The sequence below is a fragment of the Antedon bifida genome, chromosome 8 (assembly GCF_963402885.1).
Source record: "Antedon bifida chromosome 8, ecAntBifi1.1, whole genome shotgun sequence".
NCBI classification, from domain to species: domain Eukaryota; kingdom Metazoa; phylum Echinodermata; class Crinoidea; order Comatulida; family Antedonidae; genus Antedon; species Antedon bifida.
The window spans coordinates 18,337,939-18,355,369 of record NC_136233.1 but is presented as its reverse complement, the minus strand read 5'-3'; the positions used below and the strand labels follow the sequence as shown (position 1 = coordinate 18,355,369).

The window sequence follows — 17,431 nt, the reverse complement described above, 5'->3', positions numbered from 1 at the left end:
TAGGTGATCATTTTATTCTAAATGATCACCTAACTAGAATTTAATTCGTCACTTTGACGAATTATAGGTGATCATTTTTATCATTTTACTGAAATTCATTTTTTTTAAAACATGCACGTATGTTAACATACGATCAGAAAATGTAGATGTATACCATCCTATTATACGCTTATAGTGCTGAGTTGTGCCTATTATATGCCATATACAATATGTACAGTATATACTGTATATCTATATACAGTGTAGCATAGGTGAAATCACGGGACACATATCATGTTCTAATTTTTTTCGTATGATGGAATTATCAAAATAAATTCGAAAATGGCGATTTCGAAAGATTATGAATTGAGCAAATAAATATAAGAATTGGAAGAGAATCTGGCACGTAGAAGCGCTGTGTGCGCTCTTTGAAATTTGTATAACTTTGACGAAAAAGATGAAAAAACTACTTTTTAACTTCATCTGGCCATATGTTAACGTCACAACATCCGATAGGCTTGATTTTTATATGAATTCATATCTACATTTCATTAGCTTTCATAATAAATTATAATAATCAAGGTAACCTTCAATTCTGAAGAGCTGTAAGATATTTAAATTCACGGCGAAGTTGAAATTACACGACCTACGTTATTCAAGGTTTTACGCGTGATGACGTTATCAAAATGAAAATAGTGGCAAGTCATGAGAAAGCCAATTAATTGAGAAATCACATACTTAAATTTGAGCAAAAATCAGGAACAAAATAACAGAGATGCGTTCTATTGAATGTGATAATTATATGACGAAAGAGAAAAAAACTTAATTTTAAATTCAAGTGGCCATTTGATGACATCACAACATTTTGTACGTCAAATGTGTACACGAATTCATATCTACAACTCAATGGCTTCCCGAATAAGATAAAAAAATTGGGGGTCATCTTGCATTCTGAAGAGTTATTTTCATTTTAAAAAAGACCTATTTTTCACCATTTTCAGAACTTTTGTGAAATTAATGTGCGCATTTTGTCATTTCTAATGTGCTCGTATAGAGTTATTTTAAGTCGGAATGGACTCAAAATCGGTGAATGTACTAAGGATCTTGAGTAGAATGTGATGTATACATCAAATTTTATTTTTTATGCTTTTTAAAATTTGTGTGCGCAAAAACGTGTTTTTGCGCAGTAATTTTTTGAAACATGCAAATGGCCTAATTCATGCTCTAATTTGATCAAAACTCAATTTTGAGCTTTTTAAATTTTTAACGCGTGATTTCACGTGCATGACCTTGAAACACGCAAGTTTTTATTTGCTTATATTTTTACCCTTGGCATAAAGTTTACGTGTAGTGAATTTCATTGATATGTGATAATGAATTATGGAGATATGGTTAATAGTGTGATTTTACAAAATTGCGTATTATTGACGTCACGGTTGAGTGATCACACTGAAAAGCTTATTATGGTTAAGTTAAAGTATTTGAAAGACATTGTACAATTTTTGTGATCATTGCTATTCAACTTTTTGAGATAATTGTTACACAAAAGTGTACAGAAAGAATAATAACAAAAACAACAATAAAGATTTTGTACAATAACAATAGGTGATCATTTTATTCTAAATGATCACCTAACTAGAATTTAATTCGTCACTTTGACGAATTATAGGTGATCATTTTTATAATTTTATTGACATTAATATTTTTTAAACATGCACGTATGTTAAAATACAATCAGAAAATGTTGATGTATGCCATCCTATTATACGGTTATACTATAGTGCTGTGCCTATTATATGCCATATACATTATGTACAGTATATACTGTATATCTATATACAGTGTAGCATTGGTGAAATTACGGACACACATCATGTTCTAATTTTTCGGCACTGTAGACATTATCAAAATAAACTTGTGGATAACAATATCGAAAGATAATGAATTGAGCAATAAAATATAACAATTGGAAGAAAATTTGGCACGTAGAAGGGCGGTGCGCGCTCTTTAAAAATTGTATAACTTTGACGAAAGAGATGAAAAAACTACTTTTTAACTTCAACTGGCCATATGATAACGTCACAACATCCGATAGGCTTAATTTTTATAATAATTCATATCTACATTTCACCAGCTCTCATAATAAGTTATAAACATCAAGGTCAACTTTAATTCAGAAGAGCTGTAAGGTATTCAAGTATACCTTGTAGGTGAAATTACGTAACCACCGTTATTTAAATTTTAAGACGTGATGACATCATCCAAATGAAAATATTGGCAACTCATAAGTAACATAATTGGTTGAGGTACAATATATTAAAAATTTAAAGAAAATCGATCACAGATAAGCGAGTTGCACTCTGTTGAATACGGTGGTCCATTACAAAAGGGGAAAAAACCCTATTTTAAAAATTCATGTGGCCAAATGATGACGTCATACCATTTTGTACGTCTAATGTGTATATACATTTATATCTACAACTCATTGGCTTCCAGAATAAGTTAAAAAAATTGGGGGTCATCGTGCATTCTGAAGAGTTATATTAATTTTAAAAAGGCCTTATTTTTTACTATTTTTAGCACTTTTGTACAATTAATGTGCACATTTTTTCATTTTTAACCTGCTCGTATAGCGTTATTTTAAGTCGGAACAGACTCAAATTTGGTGAATGTACTAAGGATGGTGAGTAGAATACGATTTGTAAAAAAAATTCATATTTTTTACGCATTTTAAGAATTGCGCACGTAAAAACGCATTTTTGCGCAGTAATTTTTTGAAACACGCAAATGGCCTAACTCATGCTCTAAATTGATCAAAACTTAATTTGGAGCTTTTTAAATTTTTAACGCGCAATTTCACGTGCATGACCTTGAAAAATGTAAGTTTTTATTTGTTAATATTTTTATCATTCACCTGAAGTTTACGTATAATGAATTTTATTGATATGTGATAAAGAGTTATGGAGATATGATTGATAGTGTGATTTCACAAAATCGCGTATTAATGACGTCACGGTTGAGTGATCACGCTGAAAAGCTTATTATGGCTAAGTTAAAGTATTTGAAAGACATTGTGAAATTTTTGTGATCATTGTTTTTCAACTTTTTGAGATAATTGTTAAACAAAAAGTGTACAGAAAGAAGAAGAATAATAATAATAACTAGAATTTAATTCGTCACTTTGACGAATTATAGGTGATCATTTTTATTATTTTATTGACATTAATATTTTTTAAACATGCACGTATTTTAAAATACAATCAGAAAATGTTGATGTATGCCATCCTATTATACGGTTATACTATAGTGCTGTGCCTATTATATGCCATATACATTATGTACAGTATATACTGTATATCTATATACAGTGTAGCATTGGTGAAATTACGGACACACATCATGTTCTAATTTTTCGGCACTGATGACATTATCAAAATAAACTTGTGGATTACAATATCGAAAGATAATGAATTGAGCAATAAAATATAACAATTGGAAGAAAATTTGGCACGTAGAAGGGCGGTGCGCGCTCTTTAAAAATTGTATAACTTTGACGAAAGAGATGAAAAAAATACTTTTTAACTTCAACTGGCCATATGATAACGTCACAACATCCGATAGGCTTAATTTTTATAATAATTCATATCTACATTTCACCAGCTCTCATAATAAGTTATAAACATCAAGGTCAACTTTAATTCAGAAGAGCTGTAAGGTATTCAAGTATACCTTGTAGGTGAAATTACGTAACCACCGTTATTTAAATTTTAAGACGTGATGACATCATCCAAATGAAAATATTGGCAACTCATAAGTAACATAATTGGTTGAGGTAGAATATATTAAAAATTTAAAGAAAATCGATCACAGATAAGCGAGTTGCGCTCTGTTGAATATGGTGGTCCATTACAAAATGGGAAAAAACCCTATTTTAAAAATTAATGTGGCCAAATGATGACGTCATACCATTTTGTACGTCTAATGTGTATATACATTTATATCTACAACTCATTGGCTTCCAGAATAGGTTAAAAAAATTGGGGGTCATCGTGCATTCTGAAGAGTTATATTAATTTTAAAAAGGCCTTATTTTTTACCATTTTTAGCACTTTTGTACAATTAATGTGCGCATTTTGTCATTTTTAACTTGCTCGTATAGCGTTATTTTAAGTCGGAACAGACTCAAATTTGGTGAATGTACTAAGGATGGTGAGTAGAATACGATTTGTAAAAAAAATTCATATTTTTTACGCATTTTAAGAATTGCGCACGCAAAAACGCATTTTTGCGCAGTAATTTTTTGAAACACGCAAATGGCCTAACTCATGCTCTAAATTGATCAAAACTTAATTTGGAGCTTTTTAAATTTTTAACGCGCAATTTCACGTGCATGACCTTGAAAAATGTAAGTTTTTATTTGTTAATATTTTTATCCTTCACCTGAAGTTTACGTATAGTGAATTTTATTGATATGTGATAAAGAGTTATGGAGATATGATTGATAGTGTGATTTCACAAAATCGCGTATTAATGACGTCACGGTTGAGTGATCACGCTGAAAAGCTTATTATGGCTAAGTTAAAGTATTTGAAAGACATTGTGAAATTTTTGTGATCATTGTTATTCAACTTTTTGAGATAATTGCTAAACAAAAGTGTACAGAAAGAAGAATAATAATAATATTTTGTACAATAACAATAGGTGATCATTTTATTCTAAATGATCACCTAACTAGAATTTAATTCGTCACTTTGACGAATTATAGGTGATCATTTTTATCATTTTATTGACATTAATATTTTTTAAACATGCACGTATGTTAACATACAATCGGAAAATGTTGATGTATGCCATCCTATTATACGCTATAGTACTGAGTTGTGCCTATTATATGCCATATATATACATTATGTACAGTATATACTGTATATCTATATACAGTGTAGCATTAGTGAAACTACGAACACACATCATGTTCTAATTTTTTGGCACTGATGACATTATCAAAATAAACTTGTGGATAACAATATCGAAAGATAAAGAATTGAGCAATGAAATATAACAATTGGAAGAAAATTTGGCACGTAGAAGCGCGGTGCGCGCTCTTTAAAATTTGTATAACTTTGACGAAAGAGATGAAAAAATTGCTTTTTAATTTAAACTGGCCATATGATAACGTCACAAGATCCGATAGGCCTAATTTTTATATTAATTCATATCTACATTTAACCAGCTCTCATAATAAGTTATAAACATCAAGGTCAACTTTAATTCAGAAGAGCTGTAAGGTATCCAAATATACGTTGTAGGTGAAATTATGTAACCACAGTTAATCAAATTTTAAGACATGATGACGTCATCAAAATGAAAATATTGGCAACTCATGAGTAACATAATTGGTTGAGGTAGAATATATTAAAAATTTAAAGAAAATCGATCACAGATAAGCGAGTTGCGCTCTGTTGAATATGGTGGTCCATTACAAAAGGGGAAAAAACCCTATTTTAAAAATTCATGTGGCCAAATGATGACGTCATACCATTTTGTACGTCTAATGTGTATATACATTTATATCTACAACTCATTGGCTTCCAGAATAAGTTAAAAAAATTGGGGGTCATCGTGCATTCTGAAGAGTTATATTAATTTTAAAAAGGCCTTATTTTTTACTATTTTTAGCACTTTTCTACAATTAATGTGCGCATTTTGTCATTTTTAACCTGCTCGTATAGCGTTATTTTAAGTCGGAACAGACTCAAATTTGGTGAATGTACTAAGGATGGTGAGTAGAATACGATTTGTAAAAAAAATTCATATTTTTTACGCACTTTAAGAATTGCGCACGCAAAAACGCATTTTTGCGCAGTAATTTTTTGAAACACGCAAATGGCCTAACTCATGCTCTAAATTGATCAAAACTTAATTTGGAGCTTTTTAAATTTTTAACGCGCAATTTCACGTGCATGACCTTGAAAAATGTAAGTTTTTATTTGTTAATATTTTTATCCTTCACCTGAAGTTTACGTATAGTGAATTTTATTGATATGTGATAAAGAGTTATGGAGATATGATTGATAGTGTGATTTCACAAAATCGCGTATTAATGACGTCACGGTTGAGTGATCACGCTGAAAAGCTTATTATGGCTAAGTTAAAGTATTTGAAAGACATTGTGAAATTTTTGTGATCATTGTTATTCAACTTTTTGAGATAATTGCTAAACAAAAGTGTACAGAAAGAATAATAATAATAACAATAATAAAGATTTTGTACAATAACAATAGGTGATCATTTTATTCTAAATGATCACCTAATAAGGGATTTGTTTTTCAACATTTCGTTTATGTGGTGTTTATGGTTATCTTACTTTGTGTTTGACATGTCGCGCCAGTGTATGTGTCTAAACATGTACAAGTGTATCCTGAACCATCGTTGGTACAAGTGCCTCCATTAAGACAGGGAGCACTTCCACATGGATCTAGAATTAAAAGAAAACTATCTTTATGACAAAAGGACAAAAATAATTAGTGAAATAACGACAATATTCATACAGAAATATGATGTATTATTTTCTTTAACCCTTCGCTTTTGTGGTTGTTATGGTTTTACTTACTTTGTGTTTGACATGTCGCGCCAGTGTATGTGTCTAAACATGTACAAGTGTATCCTGAACCATCGTTGGTACAAGTACCTCCATTTAAACAAGGAGCACTTCCACATGGATCTAGAGTTAAAAGAAAACCATAGTTCATGACAAAACGACGACAAAACATTATTGGTGAAATGACGACAATAATCATTTGAATATAAGAGATTTGTTTTTCAACATTTCGTTTGTGTGGTTTTTATGGTTATCTTACTTTGTGTTTGACATGTCGCGCCAGTGTATGTGTCTAAACATGTACAAGTGTATCCTGAACCATCGTTGGTACAAGTACCTCCATTAAGACAAGGAGCACTTCCACATGGATCTAGAGTTAAAAGAAAACTATAGTTCATGACAAAACGACAAACATTATTGGTGAAATGATGACAATAATCATTTAAATATAAGGGATTTGTTTTTCAACATTTCGTTTGTGTGGTTTTTATGGTTATCTTACTTTGTGTTTGACATGTCGCGCCAGTGTATGTGTCTAAACATGTACAAGTGTATCCTGAACCATCGTTGGTACAAGTACCTCCATTAAGACAAGGAGCACTTCCACATGGATCTAGTTAGTTAAAAGAAAACCATAGCTCATGACAAAACGACGACAAAACATTATTGGTGAAATGACGACAATAATCATTTGAATATAAGATATTTGTTTTTCTACATTTCATATTTGTGGTTGTTATGGTTTTTCTTACTTTGTGTTTGACATGTTGTACCAGTGTATGTGTCTAAACATGCACAAGTGTATCCTGAACCATCATTAGTACAAGTACCTCCATTAAGGCAAGGACTACTTCCACATGGATCTAAATTTTAAAGTAAACTATAGTTTATGACAAAACGACAAAAATGATTCGTGAAATGACGACAATAATCATACTAAAATAATTCGTTTGTGTGGAAAAAATAATAGGTCTGAATGTATGGTTCCGGTATACATTAAAGGAAAAAAAGATTGTTAACAATTATAAGTACCTCGGAGTGGTGTTCGACTTTAGGCTTAATAGTTGGATCATGTTGACCATATAGTTAAAGACCCCTTCCCTGCAATTTTGGACGTTTTTTGGAAAATAATACATATATATCACTTTAAAAACATTAAACCATGTCATTCCTTGTCTTAAATGTACGTTTTATGGTAAATTATGATAAAAAGTGAGAAACAATGCACTACCTAAGTAGCTTGCGGCGATCGACCTCTCGTGGACGGTCTTAGGCCTAGCCTAGCTAGGCTTAGTTTTGTAGGCCTAGCTGGTAAACATCGGTAACGTACGAACATCGTACGCTAGCTATATACCTAGCCTGACGTTGTATAGTTGCTGCATTAATTGTCTTTCTATTTTTGCCAGACTCCGTTGATACAAATTGGGGAAAACCCGGTATTTTCGCTGAAAAGTTAGGAGTCTTCCATTTGTTTTGGCCTCACGATCGATCGAAAAGTGGGCGAATTACAGGTGAAAAACAAAAATATCAATCCGCGCGCAATGCATTTTGGGATTTATAGCGGGCCGCTATAATTATTGGAATCGACTTATTTTTCACATTTTTAACCGTTTAAAGACGAAAAAAGTTATCGCAATAGGACCATATAGTATTATTTTTACATTAAATATAGTTTGTGATCTTAAATTAGATCTAAAAAACGTAGGGAAGGGGGCTTTAAGAAGATAAACACAAGGCTGTACTATTTGAGGAAACTCGATTCGTTTGGGGTAAAGCAGGATATTTGTAGAAATGTTTTACTCATCAGGGATGTTATCTATTTGGGGATATTGTATGTTGGTCTTGGATACGATATTATAAGAAAAGATTCGTAAGATAGTCATTTTCTTTATATTTATTTAAGGCAAGTCAAGATATGAGCATTGTTATTTCCATTATATTGGATAATAAAAGGATAATGTATCTGTATCTGGTGTTTATGTTTTTTCATTTTTCTTACTTTGTGTTTGACATGTTGTACCAGTGTATGTGTCCAAACATGTACAAGTGTATCCTGAACCATCGCTGTTACAGGTACCTCCATTAAGACAAGGACCACTGTCGCATGCATCTAAAGTTATTAGATAATAAAGGTTTATATAAAAATACGAAAATAATTATAGTTTTAATATAAGATGAGCAAAATTGTTGATTAAGATAACTATTACAATATAATTATTGTATTGTATAAGTCTTTTTTCGTAAATAAAATAACTAAATTTGTTAGCACTTACTATTGCAAACAAAATCTGCATCTTCTTCGACTGTTTTGAAAAAAAAAAAGAAACGATTATTATTGTATATCAATTAGATTTTAATAGAACAATTAAAAGCTGAAGAAAAAACAATGTAACAGATATGACAACAATCTAAATCAAAATGTAGAACATTTCGTTTATTCGGCTTATGAGAAGAGAAAACATCATTACGCAACACATGTGGAACACATACAGTACTTTGTACTTTGTGTTTTATTTAAATATAAAGCTATGGATGAAATAAAACCCCGAATATTTCTTTTACATAGCTTAATACATTTGTGTTTCATTCTGTTCTGATTTCATTTTAATTGCCATAGTAAGAATTGTAATATGTTTGTACCTAAGTAGGTTAACTTACCACATACCCCACACATAAGAGGGCATCCGCTATCGACGTAAGATAGACCACACTGAGCTGGATACCAGCCTGCATAACAGTTCTCATGTGTATCTTCACAAATTGCTAACAAAGAAAACCAACAGAAAACCATTTCACAAACCATAAACCATAGTATAAAATACATTATAACGTAAAACGTGTCCATTTTGGCACCGGCCAAGGACATTATTTTGTTAATTTAGATGTTTATCAAACGAATACTATTAGTGTAATATTATTTATTTTATTTCAACAATATTTTACGAGGGTGGTCCATTCAGCCGAAGCTGATCATTAGGGACCTTCACAAAAATACAACATGACAGACATAAACAAGTAACAAAAAACTTTAAAAATTAAAATAAATATAATTTATAAAGATATAATAAAGCCCAAAAAAATAAAAATAAAAAATTAAATGAAATAAATTGGCCATCTCAGAAGAAAAGACAGGAAAAGGGAAGCAACTAAACAAGAAGATGATTCTTGGGCAGAAATTTGAAGGAAGAGTAAAATGAGGCAAGTCGGATATCTAAAGGAAGAGAATTCCAAAAAGTTGGAGCATTGTAGCTAAAAGACTGTTTAAAAAGTTCCAAGTAAGGTATGGGTACAAGGAGATCACCGTTAGTGTCGTATGGCAATGCGCTCATTAGTTGTGATCTTAGCAAGTAGGCCTAATTGTAGACAGATTGAAGAGCAAGATTATGGAGAGCTTTAAAAGTAAGACAGACAAGTTGATATCGATATCAATATCGATAAGGGTATCAGCAATAATTTATAAATTATTGCATTTAAAATCATAATTAGAGAAATTTGTGATCTACAAAATGTTATATTAAGATAAAGAACTTTGAGAGCACAATGCATATTCATACAGAGGCCTATCCCTTTTCTTTCCTGAAATTATTTCATTCTTTATTTCAAGGACGTTTAGTAATTTCAATACTGGCAAATAACAATGCAATATAATTTCAACTTTTCTAAAAACTCAACATTAATAATTATTCAATAACAGACAAATAACAACAAAGCCTGTAAAATATAAATATTATCAATAATTTGAAATTAAAAACTTTTACAACAGATAGATACGGGTTAGCATTCTTATTTCATATTCGTTAATCTGTATTTTGTCAAACGTGTTCTGTTATTGTTTACCTAAAAAAGTAAAAAATATTTTTTTTTTTTAAACGATCAACCTCTTCGTTCAAAATCGAGGTAGGCTACTTACTTGTGCAGCCGTTTCCATAGTAACCGTTTGGACAAGTACATCTGCAATCACTAGTTATTGTTCCACAGTTTTCACATTCCTGGTTGCAAACTGCAATTATTATGTACAAATAAATAATCGCCGTGATAAATATTTAGTTAATTTTACAAAAAAAATGTTTTTAATTGTTTCATATAATAATAAATAATTCTGTAATAATAATGAAACAAATATATAAAACGAACCTAAATATTTACGTTATTAACATCAAACACATTGTAACTTATTTCACATTTTTATTGTACTTTTTAAATTTTAATACTATATGGTTATGAATTTTGTGTGAAAAAGTAAAGAATACTCATACAATACAATGTCAACAAAATAATAGTCGTTAACTTTAAATCTATAACAACAAATGTAAACTTACCACATTCTTCACTGTGTTCCGAACATGGACCTAAAAATTAAACATGTTCATATATTATAAATAAGCCTACTGTAGATATCGTATCTACCATTAATAGGGAGCCTTCGGTTTGCAATGTTTGTCGGCTAAACCTACTACAGAATTCGCCAAAAAATGTAGGCCTAGGCCTACGCAAAATGACTAAAAGTACCCTTTATCTTGACATGGAACTCAAATCAACTGTGTCTACATAAGCGCTCCGGGCAACTGAACGCAACTGACAAGCACACGCAACATAGTTGTTTCAATTCCTTTCAGTTACTCATGTCCTAATGCAAGTGTCATTAATCGTTCCGAATAAGGTTTAGGACCAAGTGACCGGCTTCACATTATCTACTAAAACTGTATTCGGGTGGCTTACTTACGGCATTGATTTTCATAGCACTCGTCAGAACCCGAGGAACACTCGGTACAACTTGGTCCACTCACGTATGGTTGTCGATTGTAATTACCACTGAAAACGATTGTTTATCATTTATCAAATTAATATATTTACTTAATTAGGCCTAACTAATTAAAAGCGGAAATGTCAATGGCAACTTCCTAGCATAGTAAATCGTATTGAGTAGGATATATCAGGAAGCCATGTATAGTTACAACATAGAAAGGCATTAATTGGAAAACTTGAAAAAACCTATCCATAGAGCCGCTCACATTCGTACCTTATATGGACAATATTAATAGTACATGTACCTATAAATTATAGGTCTAAGAAAGAATGAAATTTAACTCTTCCCTGGTCTAAGATTAATCACCTGATCACCTCACTTGTCAATAATATCCTTATTAACTTTAATAATCATTAATAACAGTAAAGTGTATTTTATGTCTTATTTGGTAAACACTTTTAACAAAACAATTGTGATTACATATCAGATGAAACATAATACGTACGCGGGCCCGTAGTTACACGTTAATAGCCACACGTCCGACTGACCCTGTGGTGTAGATTCGCAGAATGTAAGGCCGCAGCCCACTGCATACGAGTCCGCCCAAACCACCTATACATAAACATACCATAGAGATAGCAAAATGAATGTTACAGGATCATTTTCGTGTTTACAGATAGATGAAGTGATTTTTAGGATTTCCTTGCGCAATTATGATGGTAATATGTAATTTACAAGATATACATTGCTATTTACAGAATACCAACAGTAAAATTGTTATTTTCTTGGTAACGTTGTATTATAGAAAATTCAGTTTTTAAACGTTTTTTAAACTTTTAAAAATCCATTTTCATTATCATTATTATGTATGTTATGTCAATAGCCTATTAACATTAGAGTCAATTGACATAACTTTAGAATTGTTGATAGAAATGTTGATAATTATCAGTTTGATGCACCATGTTGTGTATGTGCACTGCCACCGATGTAAAGGTGAAATTCCAAATAAATTGATTGATATGGAATGCAGTATACGGCGGTATTACGATCATCAGTGGCAGATATATTCAAGTGTTTTTACCTGTGTGTAATGACCACATGCACGCCCCGGTTCACACCCATCCGTGTCATAATCGTAATCTGATACTTCGTTGTACCATGCCTGGGTTGCCTCTACACCGTTAGGTTGGTATGAGCCAAGCCAAAGGTTTTGTCCGACAGGGTCAAATGGAGAAATATTGTCTGGTTGACCATGGGCGAAACTACAACCATCTGACCACTCTTGTGCCATAGATGCCAAATCGTCATCCCATTCCTATTATTTGATAATATAGTAATAATTGAAAACTGAAAACCTATATTTTACTTTTTACCATGGTTAACTGTTTCCAACAAGTGGCAACAGATTAGGACACACATAGATAATTAATACGACATGTCTACATGTTTTATAAGTAATAATTAGACGATGATGTTCTCGATCTTATACCTGCATCTTTAATATAAAAAAAAAACCGATCAGATGACGAGATCAGGAGGATATTGTCAAACTAGTTTGATAAAAAAAGTGTGATGTGCCCAAATGTAGTAGTGATATACTTAAATATGGTAGTGATATGAAATCATCATGTTCATATGGGCACACCATATTTTATGCGTTGATAGAGCTTAAGAGCTGATCAAATGACGAGATCCAGGATATATCATGTTTGCATATTTCAGAAAAGAGGATATGATTAGGTGGTAGGTTTCTGGATCTCGTTGTACGCATCTTTTAGAATAGATGAACAAATGACATGATCTTTATTTATTGTTTGAAGGTTTGCATGGCGAATGTTGATATAAGTTTGCGGTAGTGCGGACGATCAAAGCATATTGATCGAAACAGTTCTTTTCAGAACTAACATAAATGGTGTACCGCAAATTTATATCAACAAGATCTTTATTATTTAAACTTTTTAGTGATTATCTCTCCGTACTAATAGTATCAATTTTAATGTTACGGCAAGAGTTTGAATTATTTCTAGGCATATTAATTATATTATTAATTTTAATGCGCAGGGGGTATTATTAAATTCTGAATACTTTTATTGAATAACTATATAATTAATAAACATACACATTAGTGATCATTACAAAACATTGTTCTTACCATAAATTTCATATCGGCTGCTTCTGGAGAAACTTGTGATCTCAGTTCATTGTGTTTGTCAAGAATGGCTTGAGCTTCACTCGTAGAGAAATCAGTGGATCGTCTAACTCTTGAGTGTACATTGCCATTAGATTGGCCAAGTACAAATATAACAAAAATATATATTTCTCTCATTCTAATAAAAAAAAATTACAATACATTACATTTTTTTATAGGCTTATAACTACAGTATCGTTTTTGCATGTCTATGTACGTATTCAATAGAAAGAAAAGAAGTACAGGCATAGTTGATCCATAGAGATATTATAGTGTAGTATTATAGTCACTATAATATCTCTATGGCTGATCTAAAGAATTTCAACATTTCGTTATACTGTTGCTTTCACAGCTTATCAATACAGTAGTCTTTTTACCCCGTGCACCATAGTGTGTTATTATGACACACTGCTGCCGGTAATTTGTATGTTTCAAATTGTTAGATATTTATCTTCAAACATGACTTTTTCTCATGTATGATTGATTAAACAAATACTGTAAAGACGTATGGAGAAACAAATAATCGCCTAGTTATGTTGATATATGTTGTGAATACTTCTAGTGAAGCGTTAACACCGACATCCATAAATAAATAAATAGAAATTAGGTCCACCTTTACAGATTTAACGTCGGATACATTTAAAAACAGTTACTTTCGTATATTTCATTTCATTTATTCATTTAGCATCCATTCAACAATACCTTTAAAATACATAACAAAGAAAAAAACAAACAATTGGTGTTATCGTAACAAATGAAAATTCTCGTGGGAGTATGATTGGAACTATTTTTATTTATTAAAATAGGCTAGGCCTACATAACAAAGAAAAAAGCAAACAATTGGTGTTATCGTAACAAATGAAAATTCCCGTGAGAGTATGATTAGAACTATTTTTATTTATTTTATATTAAATGTGGCGTACCTGTTATTGTAAGATAATATATTGTAGAATAAAAATATATTTTCACATAAAAGCTAATTTATACGGGCTACCGACGCGGAAACAACGTAGCTTGTCCACAAATAATCTATGGGCCGCTCCTCGTTTTGTGTGAATGATCCGCATAAGGAATAATATAGGCCTATAATACATTTGTTGTTTTCCCGACTACTGTTTTCCGCTTGCCGATACCGCTGTTTTCTTGTAAAATAACATTTAAGAGCAAAAAATTATTAATGAATAGTTCTAAGCTGTTTCATCGCTTCTACTTCTGCACAAAGGAAATTAATCAGGACAAACAGAATGATATAATATTCAAATATTCAAAAACAAAACAAAAATAGGACCGACGCAGCGGTAACACACACACAAAAAAAACCAGATTCTGCAACAAATAATTCAAGTAATGTACCATCTGATGTACATCGTTCTTAGTAATTTAAGCATAGGCTATATATTATTACTTCTTTTAATAGATGTATTGTCCCACTGAACAATTCCCACAGAACAATTAATTAAAAATTCATTTTTATAAATTTCAACTTTCCACTTGACTGTAAAATAAGTACCTGGTTGAAAATACTAGAGGATAAGGCGGCGTGGAAATGGACTTGTCATCCTACTACATAATTCCGAGGCTTAGTACAATGTGCTCCTAACAGCTCATTCTAGAATGAACACGGGACTTTAAAAAAAAAATGTATGCACATTTTTAAAACAATTTGAATTCATTCAATTTATTATTATTATTATTACCAATCACCTTAAATATAACTTTACTGTTCATCTCATATATATAAGTTTTCATTTGAACATACTACCATATAATCTAAATCATATCCAATAAATATAGGCCTATAAGATAATTTTCCAGTAATGATTGATTGTTCATATTTTTTGCATCACTTATACAAATAACGAATGCGAATACATTGAGGAAAGCAGGCTTAACAGGACCGAAATTAATAAAAATTAATACAATTAATTTGTTAATATGATTTTTTTTCAATATGTCTCATTGTATATTTGATCTGAATTTGTTTGTATACGTTGTGCGATCATGATTAGACCTACACTCAAGTTACAACAGAATTTGGAAGTTCAATGCAAACAAATAAAATTGTTATTCCATTAAACAAACACGATCCTGTATTATGTTTAGAGGAAAAACGGCACATAAAAATCTCCCTGACTTTCAAACAAGATAATAATATTTTCCCTTAATTTTATTCAATTATATATTTTCCTCTATATCATCAACATTTTTCTTCCATATTTAGGCCTATACAATGATACTAGACAGTGAAAACATAACTTTATTATTATTACTTACTTCAATTGTTGGTTTTCAGGCTACAATGATTGATGATTGATTTCAGTAAAAACAGTTCACAGCAAAATTATTCAATCTTTAATATAATCTAGAGTCTAGATCGACAGCATGGAACATTCTGACGTCTTACACCCCTTTTCTAATCGTTTTGTACAAACTGGTATTTTTTTAAGTCTCGGTTGATTAGGCATGATATTTATTTAAAAATAAGTAACGGTAAATCAGTTCCCATGTATATTATAACTAAATATATCTAAAAGTAAAATTCACACAAGCAGACAAACAAAGCATTTCTATTTAAAACGTTTGCCGACAAAATGATATTCATGAACGTCGGCCTCTTTTGAAAGACGGTATTATATAAACTACAAAAACTACATAAATACACGGAAGGATTTTTTATGCTATCACTGATTGGTCAAATCTTAACAAAGCCCACAGACAGACAATGTTGTAGATCTGGCATAGTGAAAGCTAGTCTATCTTTAAATTTACCCTACACCTTTTTTTTCTTTATTTAGGCAAATTGCCAAGGATAACCATAAGCGAAACAATTCACTATCCTTCTTAAAGGTGGTAATCCTGTTCACAAGACAAACATACACAAGATGCTCTACATAAGTCTTTGCGAGTGGAGTTGTAATTTGTAATTAGAAAAAACCCTGACATATGACAGGACTTCAACCCAGGACCCTTGAATTGGTAGCCAAGCATCATAACCACCACAACTACACTATATTACAGTATACCCTAAGAATCGATATAACCATTGGCTACTAATGTCCAGTATAAAATCAACTACTGACATTGAGAAGTAATGTTTTTCACATTCAACTAACAAATAAAATACAATATTTCGTTCCTTCATCGTTTGCAAATTCTACGATTAAAATATTTTTTCTCACTTTGTTCTTTTCATTTCCATTAGGTCTATTAATTAAAATTCAAATATTATTTATTTTCTAAAATACGATATAGTAATTTTATTCAATATGGGCCTACACATACAATTTGAGTTATATTAATTGTGACTGAACACATTCGAGTTATTTAGATTCTTAAATAGATTTATATAATATCAGTATTCGCATCAGTACACTTGGATAGAGCCGTATTTTAGTTCGTGAAGACGCCTAATTCAAAGCCATTATTTCATCAATACAAATAAATAAATTCATTGACCATAATATCCACTTGATTAAATCTTATCGTTACAAATTAAATGGGTGTGGGAGTAAATTTTGTGGAGGAGGGGTTTGGGGGAGGTGAGGCTCCAAATTTCACTTTCTACATCGAGTTCTGTATTACGGATAACTCAACGAATATGCTAAATATATATTTCATATGACCAGCTAAGATCAGATAAAGTGGTTTAAATAGAAATTGTAGCTTTGTTTTCTTTTATGTATTATTAATTTATGTATTTTGTTTGTTTTTATATTTTTATACACAATATTGTATTACAACACATTTCTATTTGTAGTATAATTAATTTACCAAGCATTGTGATACAATTTTTACTTTTTATTTTTTATCACTTCTCAATATTAATTGTGCTGTATCTTTTCATCTAGGGGGTATTTATTTGATTATACATGTTACCAAAAAATTAAACGCCTCCACCAAATAAACGCCTCCCCCG

The 17,431-nt window shown here is 31.1% G+C and overlaps 1 protein-coding gene across 2 annotated transcripts in view; it reads right to left on the bottom strand.

Annotated features, from left to right (window-relative positions):
• The window catches only part of LOC144850301 (uncharacterized), a 40,637-nt gene that overhangs the window by 18,394 nt on the left and 4,812 nt on the right, over positions 1 to 17,431 (bottom strand). For both annotated transcript variants that reach the window (XM_078707551.1, XM_078707552.1), the window contains exons 2-15: positions 13,480 to 13,654; positions 12,409 to 12,642; positions 11,833 to 11,939; positions 11,304 to 11,392; positions 10,900 to 10,929; positions 10,491 to 10,580; positions 9,239 to 9,343; positions 8,854 to 8,883; positions 8,580 to 8,690; positions 7,333 to 7,443; positions 7,083 to 7,193; positions 6,840 to 6,950; positions 6,593 to 6,703; positions 6,347 to 6,457 (exon numbers count right to left, since the gene is read on the bottom strand). In XM_078707551.1, the coding sequence (XP_078563677.1) occupies positions 6,347 to 6,457; positions 6,593 to 6,703; positions 6,840 to 6,950; positions 7,083 to 7,193; positions 7,333 to 7,443; positions 8,580 to 8,690; positions 8,854 to 8,883; positions 9,239 to 9,343; positions 10,491 to 10,580; positions 10,900 to 10,929; positions 11,304 to 11,392; positions 11,833 to 11,939; positions 12,409 to 12,642; positions 13,480 to 13,654 (1,526 nt within the window). The remainder of the gene's footprint in view (positions 1 to 6,346; positions 6,458 to 6,592; positions 6,704 to 6,839; positions 6,951 to 7,082; positions 7,194 to 7,332; positions 7,444 to 8,579; positions 8,691 to 8,853; positions 8,884 to 9,238; positions 9,344 to 10,490; positions 10,581 to 10,899; positions 10,930 to 11,303; positions 11,393 to 11,832; positions 11,940 to 12,408; positions 12,643 to 13,479; positions 13,655 to 17,431) is intronic.